We start from the raw sequence: 16,484 nt of genomic DNA, 5'->3' as shown, positions 1-16,484 counted from the left end.
TATCTTCATTCTACACAAGAGCAAGTCCTGATTCCCCCTTCTTCACTCCATGTTTAATCCATACCGAGCCTCTGCTTGGCTTCTGAAACCTCTCCTATTTATGCTCCCATATCTCTGGCTGAGATTTTCTGTAGTAACTTTCTTAGTGATCTCGTTTATTCCTTGTCCCTCTTCCCATTTGCCATTGCTGCCAGGATCATCTTCCTAAAACACATACCTGGTTGTGATTCTGTTGTGCTAAACACTTACAGTGGTTTCCTATTCTAATAACATCCGAACTCCTTAATATGGCACATAGCACCCTTCATAATCTATTTTTGGCCTAAAATGGTAGCTCATTTTTCTGGGTTTCATTTTCTTCGTCTCTACGGACTCCTTCCACGTGGAATTTATAATTGTGGGAAGAATTTGTGATACTAATGCAATGATTTCTTAATAGGTTCAATCTTGTTCAGCGAACAGCACAAGCTTGCACAGCTCTGGCCTTTAATCTTCGTAGGAAATCTGAATTCCTTGTGGCATTAGCTGATTATTCTATTAAATGTTTTGATACAGGTAAGAACTTCTGTTTTTCTTTTGAAGCAGAGTGAAATATAGAGTGAAGAACTGCAAGAAGTTTGTCACTCTGTACAGCTTGAGGGCGCAGCTGTCCCCATGACTGCCCTCGCTTCGGACACTAGGTGCAAGCTGGGGGTCCTAGGAACAGCCTCACTTTAGATCGGTTGACTACAAAGTCAGGGTTTCCTGACTGCTGTCAGGTTTCATAATTCACTAGAACAACTCACAGGACTCAGGAAAGCCTACACTTAATGATGATAGTTTTAATATAGCAAAAGGATAGATACAAAGTATAACTAGCCAAAGGAAGAGAAGCATGGAGAGGAATCTGGGAGGCTTCCAAAAGGAAAGTCTCCATTGTCCTCAGGGATGCATTGCCCTCCCAGACAACCCTCCCAGCATTGGTGTGTGGCTGGCCATCTGTGCCAAGCACTGTTGACATAGGGAGTCAACCCAAGCTTTGGTGTCGAGAGTTTTTACTGAGGCGCCATGACATAGGCATGACTGATTGGATCATTCCCCACGTGGCTGGACTCCATTTCCAGCCCTCCTCTCCTCCTAAGAAGTTAGTCTGATGTCACTCGCCCCAAAAGCCCTAAACTTCTAATCACGTGGTTGACCTTTCTTGTGTGGCCATCTCCCACTCTGAGTCTTCTTAGCATAAACTATCTGGTATAGTGTGAGGGGCCCGCCAGGAATAACAAAGACACCCCTAAGTCGCGGGTTTAGAGGTTACCTCCCAGGAGCCTAAACAGAAGCCAGACTGCTCTGTAAAGGTCAAATTCCTTACTACACAGGTACAATATCTTTTTTTAATATAGCCTGTGTGTTTTATACCACATTATGTTTTTAAATTGAGAACATAGAGTTCTGTAGACTAAACCTATTACTCTTAAAAAAGAGATATTTCAACTGTTTTTTTTTTTCTTATTAAAATAATCAATGTGTTATAATGTTCAGCAGATGTATAAATAATAATATTAAAGATAGTGATAGCTAACACATAGTGTTTACTCCCTGCCAGGGACTTTCTGTGGCTTTATACACATTAATTAATTTTAATCATCATCATAACCCACAGAGATGAATACTATTTTTATTATCCCCATTTTGCAGATGAGGAAACTGAGGCACATGGGTACCTTAATCAGAGTCCCTCAGTTTATAAGCAGTGGAGCCAGAATTCCAGCCTAAGTGGTCTGGCTGCGGAGTCACTGCTCTTAATCACTGTAGTACACTCTCATCCTACATACAAAGAAGAAAAAACACAGTGATTCTGCAGTACGGCCTAGAGACGCAGTGTTTTCATAATGGGGCTCTCTCTTTCCAGTCTGTTTTCTATGTATGTACTTTTTTTATCTCCTAACAAATGCATAATTATCCTGTCTATATTGTTTCGTGGGATAATTTTACCTCATTAAAATTCATATCGCATATCTAAAATCAATACCTAACATTCTACTGTATAGATGTTTACCATAATTTTTTAACCTATTACCTATTGCTGGACTTTCAAACTGTTTTCAATTTTTGGCATTACAAACATTGCTGTGACAAAATATCAGAAAAATGAAGTCTTTATAACTCACCTTTCCTTAGATTCCACTCTTCTCCTCTTTTTCTTCCTTGTTCCGTGTTCTTATAGTTGCTTCTACTTCACTGAACCCCCACCATGAAGCCCCTTCCTTAGACACTGTCTCCTTCCTTCTTTCTTTCCCCTCTCTGCCAAATTCTGCTTCTTCGCAGTATCCATTGATGAATTCTGACCCTTGTTTCCCCTACCCCATGCTACTGAGACTTCTGTCTCCAAGGTCCTTAGTAACCCTAACCCCTGATCGTTTAAGTCATCTTTACAGTTTTCATCCTACTTCTCTATAGCATTTAACAATTGGGATTACTTTGAAAGTTTTTTGTTTTGTTTTGTTTTAGTTTTCATTCTATTACCTTGGTTCTCCTCCTGTCTTTCTAACTGCTTCTCAATCATGTCTCCTGAATTCTTTCAGTGGTTCCTAGACTTTGGATTTTTGACCCAATTAAAAAAGTGGAAGAACTCACATAGCTTGTCAACTTTTAATATTGCTAATTGACATTGGGAAAAAATACAATTTCATAAAACAAGGGATTTTCTTTCTACATAAACAGGGAGTGACATAATACAAATGAAAGAGTAGTACTTTAAATTTGACTTTATGAAAAACTCACTGCATTATCTGTATTTTTCTCTTTCCCTGAAGACCAGTGGAAAATTTATCATTAACTAACGCCAGACCTCCAAATGGTGTTTGGAAACCACTGCTGTTTCCCTAAGGGATTTGTCTGTTTCTCTGTCTTCAGTTTTGACCTACTTTTTATCATAACATTTCCCAGATTTATATCTTGCTTTCTGACTATTCTCAAGTTCCATCTTTCTAGGGGGAAAATTCTGATCATAAAAGTAAAACATGCCTACTGTAGAAAACTTGCAAACATACAAAAAAGTGTAAAGGAAAAGAAAAATCACCTACGCTTTTACTAGCCAGTGATAATGATCATGAATAGTTTTTGGTACTTTACCAAACTGTTTGCTCTGCTTACACAAATACACACAAGTACCTCAGACTCAAGCTTAAAAACCAAATGTATTATCATTATCTCACACTGATAAACCTGTTCTTCCTCATGTATTTATTATTATTTTTTATTTTTTTTATTTTTTTAGAGATAGGGTTTTGTCATGTTGCCCAGGCTGGTCTCAAACTCCTAGGCTGAAGTGATTCACCTGCCTCAGCCTCCCAAAGTGCTGGGATTACAGGCGTAAGCCACCGCCTGGCCCCTCTTCATGTATTTCTTACATCCACTAACAATATCACCATCTGCTTAAATAACTAAGCGGGAACCACTGGAGCCTTCACTTCTCTTATATCTCAGGACATCAACTTGATCACTAATATTTTTTTGTTTTTCTCCTTACTAGCTCTTGGATTTGTTCTTTTCTCCATTGCCACTTTCTTAGTTGAGGCCCTCCCTATCTCCTGCCTGGATTATTACAGCAACATATAAATTAGTCTTTCTTGTTCAATCTCTTCCCCTCCACCAGATACCCTCAAAGTGCTCTTTCTAAAACACAGACTAAATGTGGTACTCTTTTACATAAAATTACCTGCAAGAGAAAGCCCAAACTCACTAGCATAAATTCTGAAGTTATTCTGCATCAAAGCCTTTGTCAGCCTTGTCTCCTACATGAATGAGGTGTTGCTAACATGTCCCGTCATACTTTATCAACTAGCCACAGGCTTCCATTTTTATGGATATTAATGGAGGTGCCTCATGTAATACCTAACCACCTATTGGATCAGTTCATCTATGGTGTTTATATGTAGTGTTATTTCTAGACGTACAATGTTTTACCTGGGTAACAATTTTACTTTTTACCACAGTCACCAAGGAGCTAGTTAGCTGGATGAGAGGACATGAGTCATCAGTATTTTCAATCTCTGTGCATGCATCAGGGAAATACGCCATTACCACTTCTTCTGATACAGCACAATTATGGGACTTGGATACCTTTCAAAGAAAAAGAAAGCTGAATATTCGCCAATCTGTGGGTATACAGAAGGTCAGTGACAGGGGACATCTTGACCTGTTGTGCTTCTCGGGCTAATTTCTTGGTCAACAGGGTATATAAATGTATATGAGTAATGATTTACTTTCTCCTTGTAGCTCTGTAACTCAGCAACAAGCAAAGCAAAGTGGCCAACACAAAGATGTTGCCTATAGCTACAATTTATGACTTAGTGAGCTCTTTTCTAAAATTATAGCTGTGTAACTTCAGCTCTCCTAAGGCGAAAGTCACTTAGTTGATTGGTTTTGTTTTCATTTTTAACCCTCTGACATTTTATTATGAAAAATTTGAAACACGCAGTAGATTTGTGAGAATTTTTGAACACATGTACATTCAGCATCTAGATTCTACCGTTAACACGTTACTGTACTATCCTCTACTATACTTTACATGGTACTATACTCTCTTATGGGTCTATCCATCCTTCTTTCTTTTTCTTTGTTTTGAGACAGAGTCTTGCTCTGTCCCCCAGGCTGGAGTGCAGTGACATGATCTCAGCTTACTGTAACCTCTGCCTCCCAGGTTCAAGTGATTCTCCTGCCTCAGCCTCCCAAGTAGCTGAGACTACAGGTACACACCACCATGCCCAGCTAATTTTTGTATTTTTAGTAGAGACCGGGTTTCACCATGTTGGCCAGGCTGGTCTCAAACTCCTGACCTCAAGTGATCCGCCCACCTCAGCCTCCAAAAGTGCTGGGATTACAGGTGTGAGCCACCGCACACCCAGCCACTCTGTCCATCTTTCTGTCCCTCTGTTCATTAATTCTCCTAATAATATGTGTGTGTGTGTGTGTGTGTGTGTGTTTTGTTCTGAGACGGGTCTTTCTGTCACCCAGGCTGCAGTGTAGTGGTGTAATGATAACTCACTGCAGCTTGGGTTCAAGCGATCCTCCTGCCTCAGCCTCCCGTGTAGCTGGGACCACAGGCGCGTGCCACCATGCCCAGCCAAGTTTTAAATTTTTTATAGAGACAAGGTCTTTCTATGTTGTCCAGGCTGGTCTCAAACTCCTGGGCTCAAGCAGTCCTCTTGCCTCGGCCTCCCAAAGTGCTGGGATTACAGGCATGAGCCACCGTGCCCAGCTGTGTGTGTGTTTTAAAGTAAACTTCAGACATCAGCGTACTTCCCTGTAAATACTTAAGCCTTTACTTAATTGACTAGGGGTCAATATTTGTTGATGTAAAATTTATATATAATGAAATATGTAAGTCTTAAGTATTCATTTGTTAAATTTCACGAATACACACACCTGTGTAACCTGTGTAGATGTAGCATTACCATTATCCCAGAAAATTCCACCGTCTCCCTCCCTGAGTGGCCACCACTCTTCTTTTTCCTACCATGGATTAGTGTTGCCTATTCTAAAATTTTGTATAAATAGAACTATACAATAATAGTTTATGTAAGGCTTTTTTCGCTCAGCATAATGTTTTTGAGATCCATCCATATTATTAATAATTTGTTCTTTCTTATTGCTGTTTAGAATTCCATTGTATAAATATACCACCTTTTAAAAATCCATTTCTTTTGTTTTTTTCTACCTATGTAGAAACATATGGTATATGGGCCTCCAGATGTACTCTTGTTCTGAGCCCCGCAAGTGCCCCAGTTTGGTTCTATCTTTTCTTTTTACAGACAAGCCACATAACCAACCTCTCTGGGCTTCCGTTTCCTGAGCAGGAAAATGGGTCTGTGGTAACCACCTTACCAGGGCTAGTGAGAAAATGAGATAAAATAAATAATTCATGTCAAGGGCTTGGCAGAGTGCCAGGCCCTTATATAGCAGCTCCTATTGTTATTTTGTCCTTTATGTCCCCTGGCTGTCATCTCCTGTGATTTCCTATATGACATCCAAACTGGTCTCTTTCATAGGGTTTCCATGCTGCTGCCCCCTCCTCCCTCCTTACCACACCCAGTAACCTTCCCACTCTCTCCACCTAGTCAGATCTCACCCTTTCTTCAATTGTGATAATAGCTACTGAATCTATTTTCAGGCATTGTATTAAGAACTTTCCATACCTTATCTCAACTTGGTCCTGACACTGCCTCAATGAAGTAGGCAATGTTTATTGTTCCCCAAACACAAAGACACTGGGATCTGGAGACTGGAAGCACTGGCAGCTGCAAGTGCCAGAGCCGGCAGGGTGTGAAGCCAGATTGGAGCCTTTCTGCAGAGTCAGGCCTCCCAAATCCTGGGATGGAGTCAAGGAGCCTTTGGCTGTCCCACCCTTTTGCAGTGCCCCAGTGACTCTTCCTCCTCCAGGCCCCCATATCCAAGCCTGTCATACCTCTTCAGCTCTAGGGGTCTGTCTGTGACTTCCACCCTAAGGGAGCTGGCACTTTGTGTCACACTACATTGTCCACATCACCGATTCTCCCTCCCTCTCTCCCCTTCCTTCTTCCTCCCTGTTCTTTTTTTTTCCTTTGAGACGGAGTCTGGCTCTGGCACCCAGGCTGGAATGCAGTGGCACAATCTCAGCTCACTACAGCCTCTGCCTCCCAGATTCAAGCGATTCTTGTGCCTCAGCCTCCTGAGTACCCGGGATTACAGTCGTGCGCCATGGCAGCCAGCTAATTTTTGTATTCTTAGTAGAGATGGAGTTTTGCCATGTTGGCCAGGCTGGTCTCAAACTCCTGGCCTCAAGTGATCCACTCACCTGGTCTCCCAAAGTGCTGGGATTACAGGTGTGAGCCACCACGCCCAGCCTGGGCACCTGTTCTATGCCAGGCTTTGGTGTTCAAAATGTTAGAAGTGGAGAAGTCAGAGGAAGATGGAATTATAGGTCTTTCCTCTTCAAAACTTTCTGTTTGGCTGATTTTATTCAAATGAGCACGCAGGCCCTATTCCTCAAACCCACTTCAAATGTGGCATTGCTAGGTTGGAAGGCCCTGTCTCCTTAATGCCCACCATCTTTTGCTTTTCAGGTTTTTTTCTTTCTATTTCATTAGCTAAATATTATTTTCAGGAGTATCTGAGTCTCTTGTGTGATTAATTATTTTGCTTCAGGTTATATTATACATGCAGTACTGCTTTTAATTTCTAGGTTATTAACGTGAACAGCTAGCAGTGCATGTCAACCAAAAATTTACTTTGTAGTCTCCATGGAAATCCCAGAGTCCTTTAATGTGCTTTTAATAATTAAAAAGAGATAAAAGTTGTGCCAACTTATTCATTAGGGATTTAGGCCAAATGTTTTAGTAGGTCTTTTCTTCTTTAATTGCTTTAGTGCTTACATTTTGAATTTTAAGTTCCAAAGACGAGAACATTGGGAGTTGAAGCCACGTGGAAACAGAGTTATGAAACAATGACACATGACACAGAAACCATCTGTTCTTTTTACTATGAAATTAAAATGAGTATACGCTGAATAGTTGCCAATGCAAACCTTGCTTGGACATTTAGATATTTTAGTTTAAAAATTAGGACTGTGGAAAATGTATGTATACTGTCATGTGTGCCTAAGTATATTAATGTTAGTGCTATAAGAATAAAATTAAATGTGAAAATGTATGTATAGTGTGATGTGTGCATACAGTAAATTGCTCTAAAATAGTAAAACAGGACCGGGTACGGTGGCTCACACCTGTAATCCCAGCACTTTGGGAGTCCGAGGCAGGTGGATCACCTGAGGTCAGGAGTTCGAGAACAGCCTGGCCAACATGGTGAAACCTCATCTCTACTAAAAATACAAAAATTAGCTGGGCGTGGTGGCACATGCCTGTAATCCCAGCTACTGGGGAGGCTGAGGCAGGAGAATCACTTGAACCTGGGAAACAGAGGTTGCAGTGAGCCGAGATTACACCATTGCACTCCAGCCTGGGCAATAGTGAGACTCTGTCTCAATAAAATAAAATAAAATAACACCATAGTCCAAGTTATCAGCGAATTTTTCTTAAAGGGCCAGTAAATATTTTTGACTTTGCAGTTCAAGAGCAAAATTATATGACCTTTCAGAATGTAACCATGTAAAGCCAGGCACCCAGCTAAGGTGGGAGAATTCCCTGAGCCCAGGAATTCAAGACCTAGCTGGGCAACACAGTGACACAGTGAGACCCATCTCAAAAAAAAAGTGACCATTCTTAGCTCCTGGGCTGTACAAAGACTAGAGATGGGCCAGGTGGTGACCACTTCTGTTGAAAACAGGAAATAACTGTAACCTGAATACTAAAGTAAAATCTTCGTTTTTTAAAGTTTTTTTTCCGGTGACACAGCCCTCAGGAGAGCCTGAGAACATGTGCCCCTAAAAACATTAATCTTATCAAATTCTTACTAAACTCCTATTTTTATTACAGATTCGGATTCTATATTTTAAATGGAACTTTTATTTATTTATTTGTTTTGATGACACATGCGACCCTTCAGTAACTTGCTTTGGGTCTTCTGTTATGGATTTCAATTTCGATGGCTCTTTTAATCTAACCTAGTCTTCTACTTTTTTTCTCATGACATTAATTTTCTGGAGAGATCAGACCAGTTATCTTAGAAAATACCCCACATTCTGGAGTTGTTTTTTCTGTTTCATCATTATTGTTTAACTCATATGTCTTTCGCCTGCATTTTCTATAAACTAGATATTAAGTCTAAAGGTTTGAGTAGATTCATGTTAAACATTTTTGACAAGCTATTTACCTTATATGTAGGAAAAAATAGTAAACAATACAGGTTGAGGATTCCCAATTCAAAAATCTGAAATCTCAAATGCTCCAAAATTTGAAACTTTTTGAGTGCCAACATGTTACTCAAATATCAGGCTCAAAGGAAATGTTCATTGGAGCATTTAAGATTTCAGATTTTTGGAGTAGGGATACTCAATTGGTAAGTATAATGCAAATATTCCAAAGTCCAAAAAAATCCAAAACATTTCTGGTTCCAAGCATTTTGCATAAGGAATACTCAGCCGTAGTCCCTCCCTCAGGGTTGGTTTCAGCACTGAGTGTGATAATCTACGCAAAGTTAGGACAGTGCTGGTTGTATAGTAAGTGCTTAGTAAAATTGCATCTGTTGCTGTTGTAACCATCAAGCCTATGATAGGATTATCTCAGTGCAATTAGATAATTTGCCTAAGCTGTAGGGTGCCAGGCACATGGGCTCATGCCTGTAATCCCAACACTTTAAGAAGCAGGCTGATTGCTTGAGCCCAGGAGTTTGAGACCAGCCTGGGCAACATGGTGAAACCTTGTCTCTACAAAAAAGACAAAAACTAGCTGGTGTGCTGGCGTGTGCCTGTAGTCCCAGTTACTCAAGAGGCTGAGGCACAAGAATGGCTTGAATCCAGGAGGCAGAGGTTGCAGTGAGCCAAGATCACACCACTGGGCTGCAGCCTAGGCGACAGAGCGAGCTCCTGTCTCAAAAAAACAAAACTGGGGGGTAACTGTTATTTATTTATTTTTTAGCTACATTATATTAACAATTCAGAAACCCAAAAGTATTTAAATAACTCAGCAGCAAAATGCGATCTGACCTCAATTCATTTGGCAGCAAAATCTGAACTGAATTGACTTGAGGCTGAAATATTAATATATTTGAGTATGGGGCATTGCCCCAGGTCGCCTAAAGTTCTACATAATGTTATAGAATATACATCACACTACCTATCTAAAATTGGAAATCTGCATTCTGAAGCCCCAAGGGTTTCAGAAAAGGAACTATGGAACTTTGATTTCAGAGTGTTTGTAAAGAACCTACCACTGTAACCTCTTTCCGCTGATTTTTGTAAGCAGTACTAGTAGTAATTATTAGTAATAGTAATAGATACCCGTTGTTCAGTATGTTCCATGAACCTACATTTTAAATAGTTATTTTCAAGCTTTAATCTGGAAGGGTAGATACCATTATCCCCATTTTGCAAGAAGGGAAACCGAAGTTCAGAAATATTAAGTACTTTGTCCAGAAAGATTAAGTAATCTGTTCAGTATCACATAGTTTAGAAGAGAGTTGCAGTTTGAATTCAAACCTGTCTTTATCTAAAGCCTTACTGCTTCTCAGGTAAACCAGTTATACCTTTTCAGATTAGTACATTTTTATTCTTTTGTTGATGCGTGGAGGTAAGATATTCGGCTCATTAGTTAGAGATTTTGGAATCCCCGGGATTTGTGATTACTGTGGTATCAGAAAGGCTTTGTGATGGATATCAGAAAACATCTAATAAAGAGTGTTTTGCTGAACTTAATTCAGCCTGTGTACCCAGGACACTCAATAAATTACTGCCAAATAATACATTTGACCTTAACTTGCTAATATTAGTATCCTAAACTCTTTAAACCTTGAAAAAGGGCCGGACACAGTGGCTCACATCCGTAATCCCAGCACTTTGGGAGGCCAAGGCAGGCAGATCACTTGAGGCCAGGAGTTCTAGACCAGCCTGGCCAACATAGTGAAACCCCGTCTCTACTAAAATATACAAAAAATTAGCCGGGTGTGTTGGCACAGCCCTAGTCCCAGCTGCTTGGGAGACTGAGGCATAAGAATTGGAGGTTGCAGTGAGCCAAGATCGCGCCACTGCTCTCCAGCCTGGTGACAGAGGGAAGACTCTGTCTCTAGATAGATAGATAGATAGATAGATAGATAGATAGATAGATAGATAAAATAAACCTTGAAAAGAGTTCATCTACCTCCTCAAACTGAATTGGAAAGCTTAGGAATTTTGTGTTCTACAAGGAAAAACTGCAGCTCCATCCTTGAACCTAACCTCCCAAAAAGTATACTTTGTTAATGTTTTGAAGTCTTTCCTAAGGTTTTTATGTTTCTCAAGAGATGACACTATCTAAATAATAATAACATGCTTCATTAGAAACAATTTATAATCATTAAAATATGGCAATTAAAATCACAAATCTACTAATGAATAATCATGTAGGCAATAATCTATCACAGTTATTCCGCTAAAATAGCAGTTGATGCTCATTAACTTTTAAGCTTCTGCTTTTCCCAGTAGGAATAAACTTTATTACTTTTCCAGAAAAGTGACTGCTAATTATAATAAGAATTTTCTTAAGTCACTTTTTGACATCAGTTTTGAAAGAGTGTTTTAATGCATTCATTGTAGATCATAGAAATCTGTAAGGCCTTCATATAAATCTTCCTAACAGTGAATCTGATAGCGAAAGATCTACCACAGGTTGTCTTTAGCAAAGTGAGCCAAGAATGAAGTGAGGAGCTTGATCAGGCCCTTGCCTGATCTATCAGTATCTGATGTAGTTGAGTTAGTATTTTTTATTGTCTTATTGGCATTAATCCTAAGTAGATTATTTTTGCTAACCAGTATGTTCTCTAGTGCATTATATGTGTGTGTGTGTTGTATCGATGACACACAAAATCATATTCGAGGCCACTGAAACTTTTATGAGAAAATATTGGTTAATTTCCGTTAATAATTTTGTATTAACAAAAGGAAGCATTGTTTATGCTTGTGATAGAAAAATGGAAATTAGGAGAATAAAGTGATGGCATTTTCAACTTTGCTATCAGTTTCACTCTCAGTTGTCCATTAAATAAACTGAATCTGTAATAAGATAGGATTATATATGCATTTGCACCTTTTTACTCTTATAAAAAAAATGCTTAACACGTACTTATCTTGAAACACTTTGCCTAATATTCCCAAAGGAGTAACTTTTTTTCTTGAGATGGAGTTTCACTCTTGTCACCCAGGCTGGAGTGCAGTGGCGCAATCTCAGCTCATTGCAACCTCCACCCTCCGGTTCAAGTGATTCTCATGCCTCAGCCTCTCGAGTAGCTGGGATTACAGGCACCTGTCACCACACCCGGCTAATTTTTGTATTTTTAGTAGAGATGGGGTTTCACCATGTTGGCCAGGCTGGTCTCAAACTCTTGACCTCAGGTGATCCATCCACCTCAGCCTCCCAAAGTGCTGGGATTACAGGTGTGAGCCACAGTGCCCAGCCAGGACTAACTTTTAAAAGCAAACTGACTAATTTGGGAAGATACATATTTTAAGGCTGTTGACACATATAGTATAGTATATTTAACTAATTTTTACTCCCAGTGGCAGTGTATGACAGTGGCTTTTTTTTTACTATATATGTGTGTGTATATATATATAGTATATATAGAGCTATATACTAATATAAACACTATATTAAATATTAACTACTGATAGATGTTTAAAAAATATCAAATGTTGGTGGAAGTATAGGGAAAAGGCACTGTCATATACTGCCGTTGGAATAATATATACATACACCCCATTTTGTGGGAGTAATATGTATATATAAACACATCACATTTTGTGTATGCATATATGTGCCTTCTTTTGAAGACAGAGTCTTGCTCTGTCATCCAGGCTGGAATGCAGTGGTGCAATCTTGACTTATTTGCAACCTCTGCCTCCCGGGTTCAAGGGATTCTTTTGCCTCAGCCTCCTGAGTAGCTGGGACTACAGGCACGTGCCCGGCTAATTGTTTTTTTTGTTTGTTTGTTTGTTTTTGTTTTTGTTTTTTTTTTGAGATGGAGGCTCACTCCCTCGCCCAGGCTAAAGTGCAGTGGCAGGTTCTTGGCTCACTGTAACCTCCACCTTCCGGGTTCAAACAATTCTGTCTCAGCCTCCCAAGTAGTGGGGACTACAGACGCCTGCCACCATGCCTGAGTAGTTTTTGTATTTTTAGTAGAGCCCTTGTTGGTCAGGCTAGTCTCGAACTCCTGACTTCAGGTGATCCCCCGCCTCGCCTCCCAAAGTGCTGGGATTACAGGTGTGAGTCACCACGCCCGACCTAATTTTTGTATTTTTTTGGTAGAAATAGGGTTTCACCATGTTGGCCAGGCTGGTCTCAAACTCATGTCCTCAAGTGATCCACCTGCTTTGGCCTCCCAAAGTGCTGGGATTACAGGTGTGAGCCACCACACCTGACCAATGTGCTTTATTTTTGAAGTAAAATTGATACTCAAAATTATATCTTGTTTTCATTTAACTCTTTAATAATATTAGGTGAAATTTTTTAAACTGCCATTTAGAATTTTGTGACTTGTCTAGTCATTATAGTATACCTAGTTTTCGTTTGAAGGGTTTTTTTTTTTTTTTTTTGGTTAATAATAATTTATGAAATAATCAGTATTACTCCTTGTCATATATTAGAAATGTAGTTTTCTCCAACTTAAGAAAAGAATATTTGAATAAAGAAAAATAGGCTCTTTATAATTTTAAATTTAAAGAGTACTATGTGAACCTTGTGTGAAAACTAACTTTCCCTATTCCTCCTTAGGTTTTCTTTCTACCGTTAAGTAACACCATCCTCAGCTGTTTTAAAGATAATTCCATTTTTGCCTGGGAATGTGACACACTTTTTTGCAAATATCAATTGCCAGCTCCACCTGAAAGCTCTAGTATATTATACAAAGTGTTTGCTGTGACCAGGTAATGTGCATTTTAAGACACTAGGAATATTTAAGAAATTTAATTTCTGGTAAAAAATTACAAATTTTCGTTTAGTTTTTATCCAGTATCTTTTTGTCATATTAGAAAAAGTTACCTTCCAATTTAGATATGATCTGCTGACTTTTTTTTATTTTGCGAAATATCAAATATACACAAAAATAGAAAAATACATGAACCCGTAAGAATTTCTTCTTTTTTTTTTGTTTTTTTTTGTGTGTGTGTGTGTGTGTGTGTGTGTATGTGTGTGTGTTGTTTTATTTATACCAGCATTTCCTCCATCAGAACCACTAAATATTTCCATAAGCTACAATAATCATCAATGAATGGCCATTTCTTTTTTTTTTTGAAGTGGAGTCTCGCTCTGTCGCCTAGGCTGGAGTGTAGTGGTGCAATCTCAGCTCACTGCAACCTCCGCCTCCCGAGTTCAAGTGATTCTCCTGCCTCAGCCTCCTGAGTAGCTGGGATTATAGGCATGTGCCACCACACTGGCTAATTTTTGTGTTTTTAGTAGAGACGGGGTTTTGCCTTGTTGGTCAGGCTGGTCTTGAACTCCTGACCTCGTGATCCGCCCACCTTGGCCTCCCAAAGTGCTGGGATTACAGGCATGAGCCACCACACCCGGCCATTTCGCACCCGGCCATTTCTATTTTTATCAGTCATTTCACCTACTTCCCCAATGCATTGTTTGAAGTAAAACCTAAGTATATCATTTTATCCATGAATATTTCAGTTTATCTCTGAAAGATAAGGGCCCTTTTGGAAATATAACCATAGTATTATCACACTTTATTTATTTATTTATTTTTTGAGACGAAGTCTCATTCTTGTCCCCCAGGCTGGAGTGCAATGGCACAATCTCAGCTTACTGCAGCCTCCACCTCCCAGCTTCAAGCAATTCTCCTGCCTCAGCCTCCCAAGTAGCTGGAATCACAGGTGCCTGCCACCACGCCCGGTTAATTTTTACATTTTTAGTAGAGACGGGATTTCACCATGTTGGCCAGGCTGGTCTCGAACTTCTGACCTCAGGTGATCCACCTGCCTTGGCTCCCAAAGTGCTGGGATTACAGGCGTGAGCCACTGCGCCCGGCCTATTATCACACTTTTTAAAAATGAATAAGAATATCTTAATATTGTCATATATCTAGTCATATTCAAATGTCCTTGATTTGTCTAATAATTGGTTTTTATGATTGATTTCTTTGAATAAGAAGCAAAACAAGGTTCACACATTGTATTTTGTTGATGTATTCATCTTTTCTTTTTCCCTTATAGTTTATTCATTAAATAGCTGGTTATTTCTCCTCTTGCGTTTTCTATATTCTGGATTTTGCTCTTTGTCTTCATGTGGCATTGTTTAATACGATCCTCTGTTATCTGTATTTTTCCTGTATACTGGTTATACCTGTATTTTCTAAAAACTGGAGGCTTGATCTGATTTAAGCACAAGAAGACATTACACAAGAAGGTGGTTTGTGTACTTTCATCAGTAACAACATAGAACAGTTTTCTTTTGTGATGTCAGTAGCCATCGGTGATCATTCCCTAGATCCAGTACGGCCTTAGAAGTTAGCAAAATGCTGCTGTTCTAATTCTCTCATTTCTTCTTCACTTATTAGTTAATAACCTTCTATAGAAAGAAACGTCTTCTCATCTACCCTTTGGTTATTTTGACGTACAGTTGTAAAGGAAAGGCAGGATGAATGCTTAATGTTCTCCTCTTTTTTCTTAAACTAGTTTTAAAACTAATGAACTGGTTTATTGGCATCTTTCAAAAGTAGCTAATGAAGTTTTATGTCTTTAATCTTTGTAAATTCATAGGCTTAGAGTAGTTAGCATGTTTTAATACATTGCAGCTGTCATTCTTAGATGTTCCAGTTCTCTCATCTTTGACTAATAGGAACCTCTTTTCGCTGGCTTTGGCATCCTTTTACTACAACTCCAGTTGCCTATGATAGCTTTCATGCTTTCTGATGTGACAAGATGTTCCAAGCTTATCTGGTACAATTCCTGCCCTAACCCTGGAATTAGCCTTTTCTCTAAAGAGTCTGGGTTCTTTTTTGGGAAGTGGTATTTCAAGACCCTAATCTGGATGCTAGGGGTTCTATTTTGACTAGGCCGATCCTTGTTTCTAGTCAGGGGAAAGAGTTACAAAATATATGTTAATTCCTCTCTTTTCTCACCTTGTTCTTCTAAGTCATCAGTAAATCCCATCAATTCAACCAAACTATATCTCAAATTGGTCAATTTGTTTTTATTCATTGCTGTAGGTGGTACCCTAATCCAAGCTACCCTAGCCTCTTTTAGACGACTATAATAGCCTTCTTATTTGTTCTCCCTGTTTTCAATCTCATTTCCTATAGTCATTCTCTGCACAGCGGATAAAGTGGTTTTTATAAATCAGTAAGTCAGATCATGTCACTTTCCTATTTAACCTCCTTCATCATTTAGAGTAAAATCCAACCCCCCACCCCTCATTTCCCCCGAGGCCTTCTGTCATCTGGCCTAGGCCTCCCTCGCTTCGTCTCATTTCCTTCCTTAGTCTCCTCTAGCCACACCCGAGTATAGCAGTGTACTTTCATATGGCAATGCACTTGAGTATGACCTCTTACTTACTTTTCCTTATATACTAACTTTACTGCTTTTTCAGCACTTTTGTACCAGCCAGTCTGGAATACTGATCAGGATAGAATTCTTCCTCCAGATCATCCCATGACTGGCCTATTTGTGTCATTCAGGTAGCAGATCTTCCTCCTTTCCCAGCTTTCATTACCTTATTTTGTAATTCTGTATAGAACTTATTACCCGCTGAGAACAAGTTCATTTTTTTGTTTGTTTGCCTTCCTCTAGACCGAAAATCCTGTAAGAGCAGGATTACTTGACTGTGCAGCCTTAACTGACTGTGTTCCTGGCTTCTGGGACCATACCTGGCTTATAG

At 39.4% G+C, this 16,484-nt stretch overlaps 1 protein-coding gene across 7 annotated transcripts in view; it reads left to right on the top strand.

The window, feature by feature from the left end:
- The window catches only part of TBC1D31 (TBC1 domain family member 31), a 72,074-nt gene that overhangs the window by 10,165 nt on the left and 45,425 nt on the right, over positions 1 to 16,484 (top strand). For all 7 annotated transcript variants that reach the window (XM_050801519.1, XM_050801516.1, XM_050801512.1 and 4 more), the window contains 3 exons: positions 440 to 555; positions 3,975 to 4,153; positions 13,377 to 13,528. In XM_050801519.1, coding sequence (XP_050657476.1) covers positions 3,998 to 4,153; positions 13,377 to 13,528 — 308 coding nt within the window. In that variant the 5' untranslated portion in view covers positions 440 to 555; positions 3,975 to 3,997. The remainder of the gene's footprint in view (positions 1 to 439; positions 556 to 3,974; positions 4,154 to 13,376; positions 13,529 to 16,484) is intronic.

The sequence above is a fragment of the Macaca thibetana genome, chromosome 8, assembly GCF_024542745.1.
Source record: "Macaca thibetana thibetana isolate TM-01 chromosome 8, ASM2454274v1, whole genome shotgun sequence".
Classification (NCBI taxonomy): domain Eukaryota; kingdom Metazoa; phylum Chordata; class Mammalia; order Primates; family Cercopithecidae; genus Macaca; species Macaca thibetana.
This window is presented reverse-complemented; position numbering and strand designations above follow the sequence as displayed.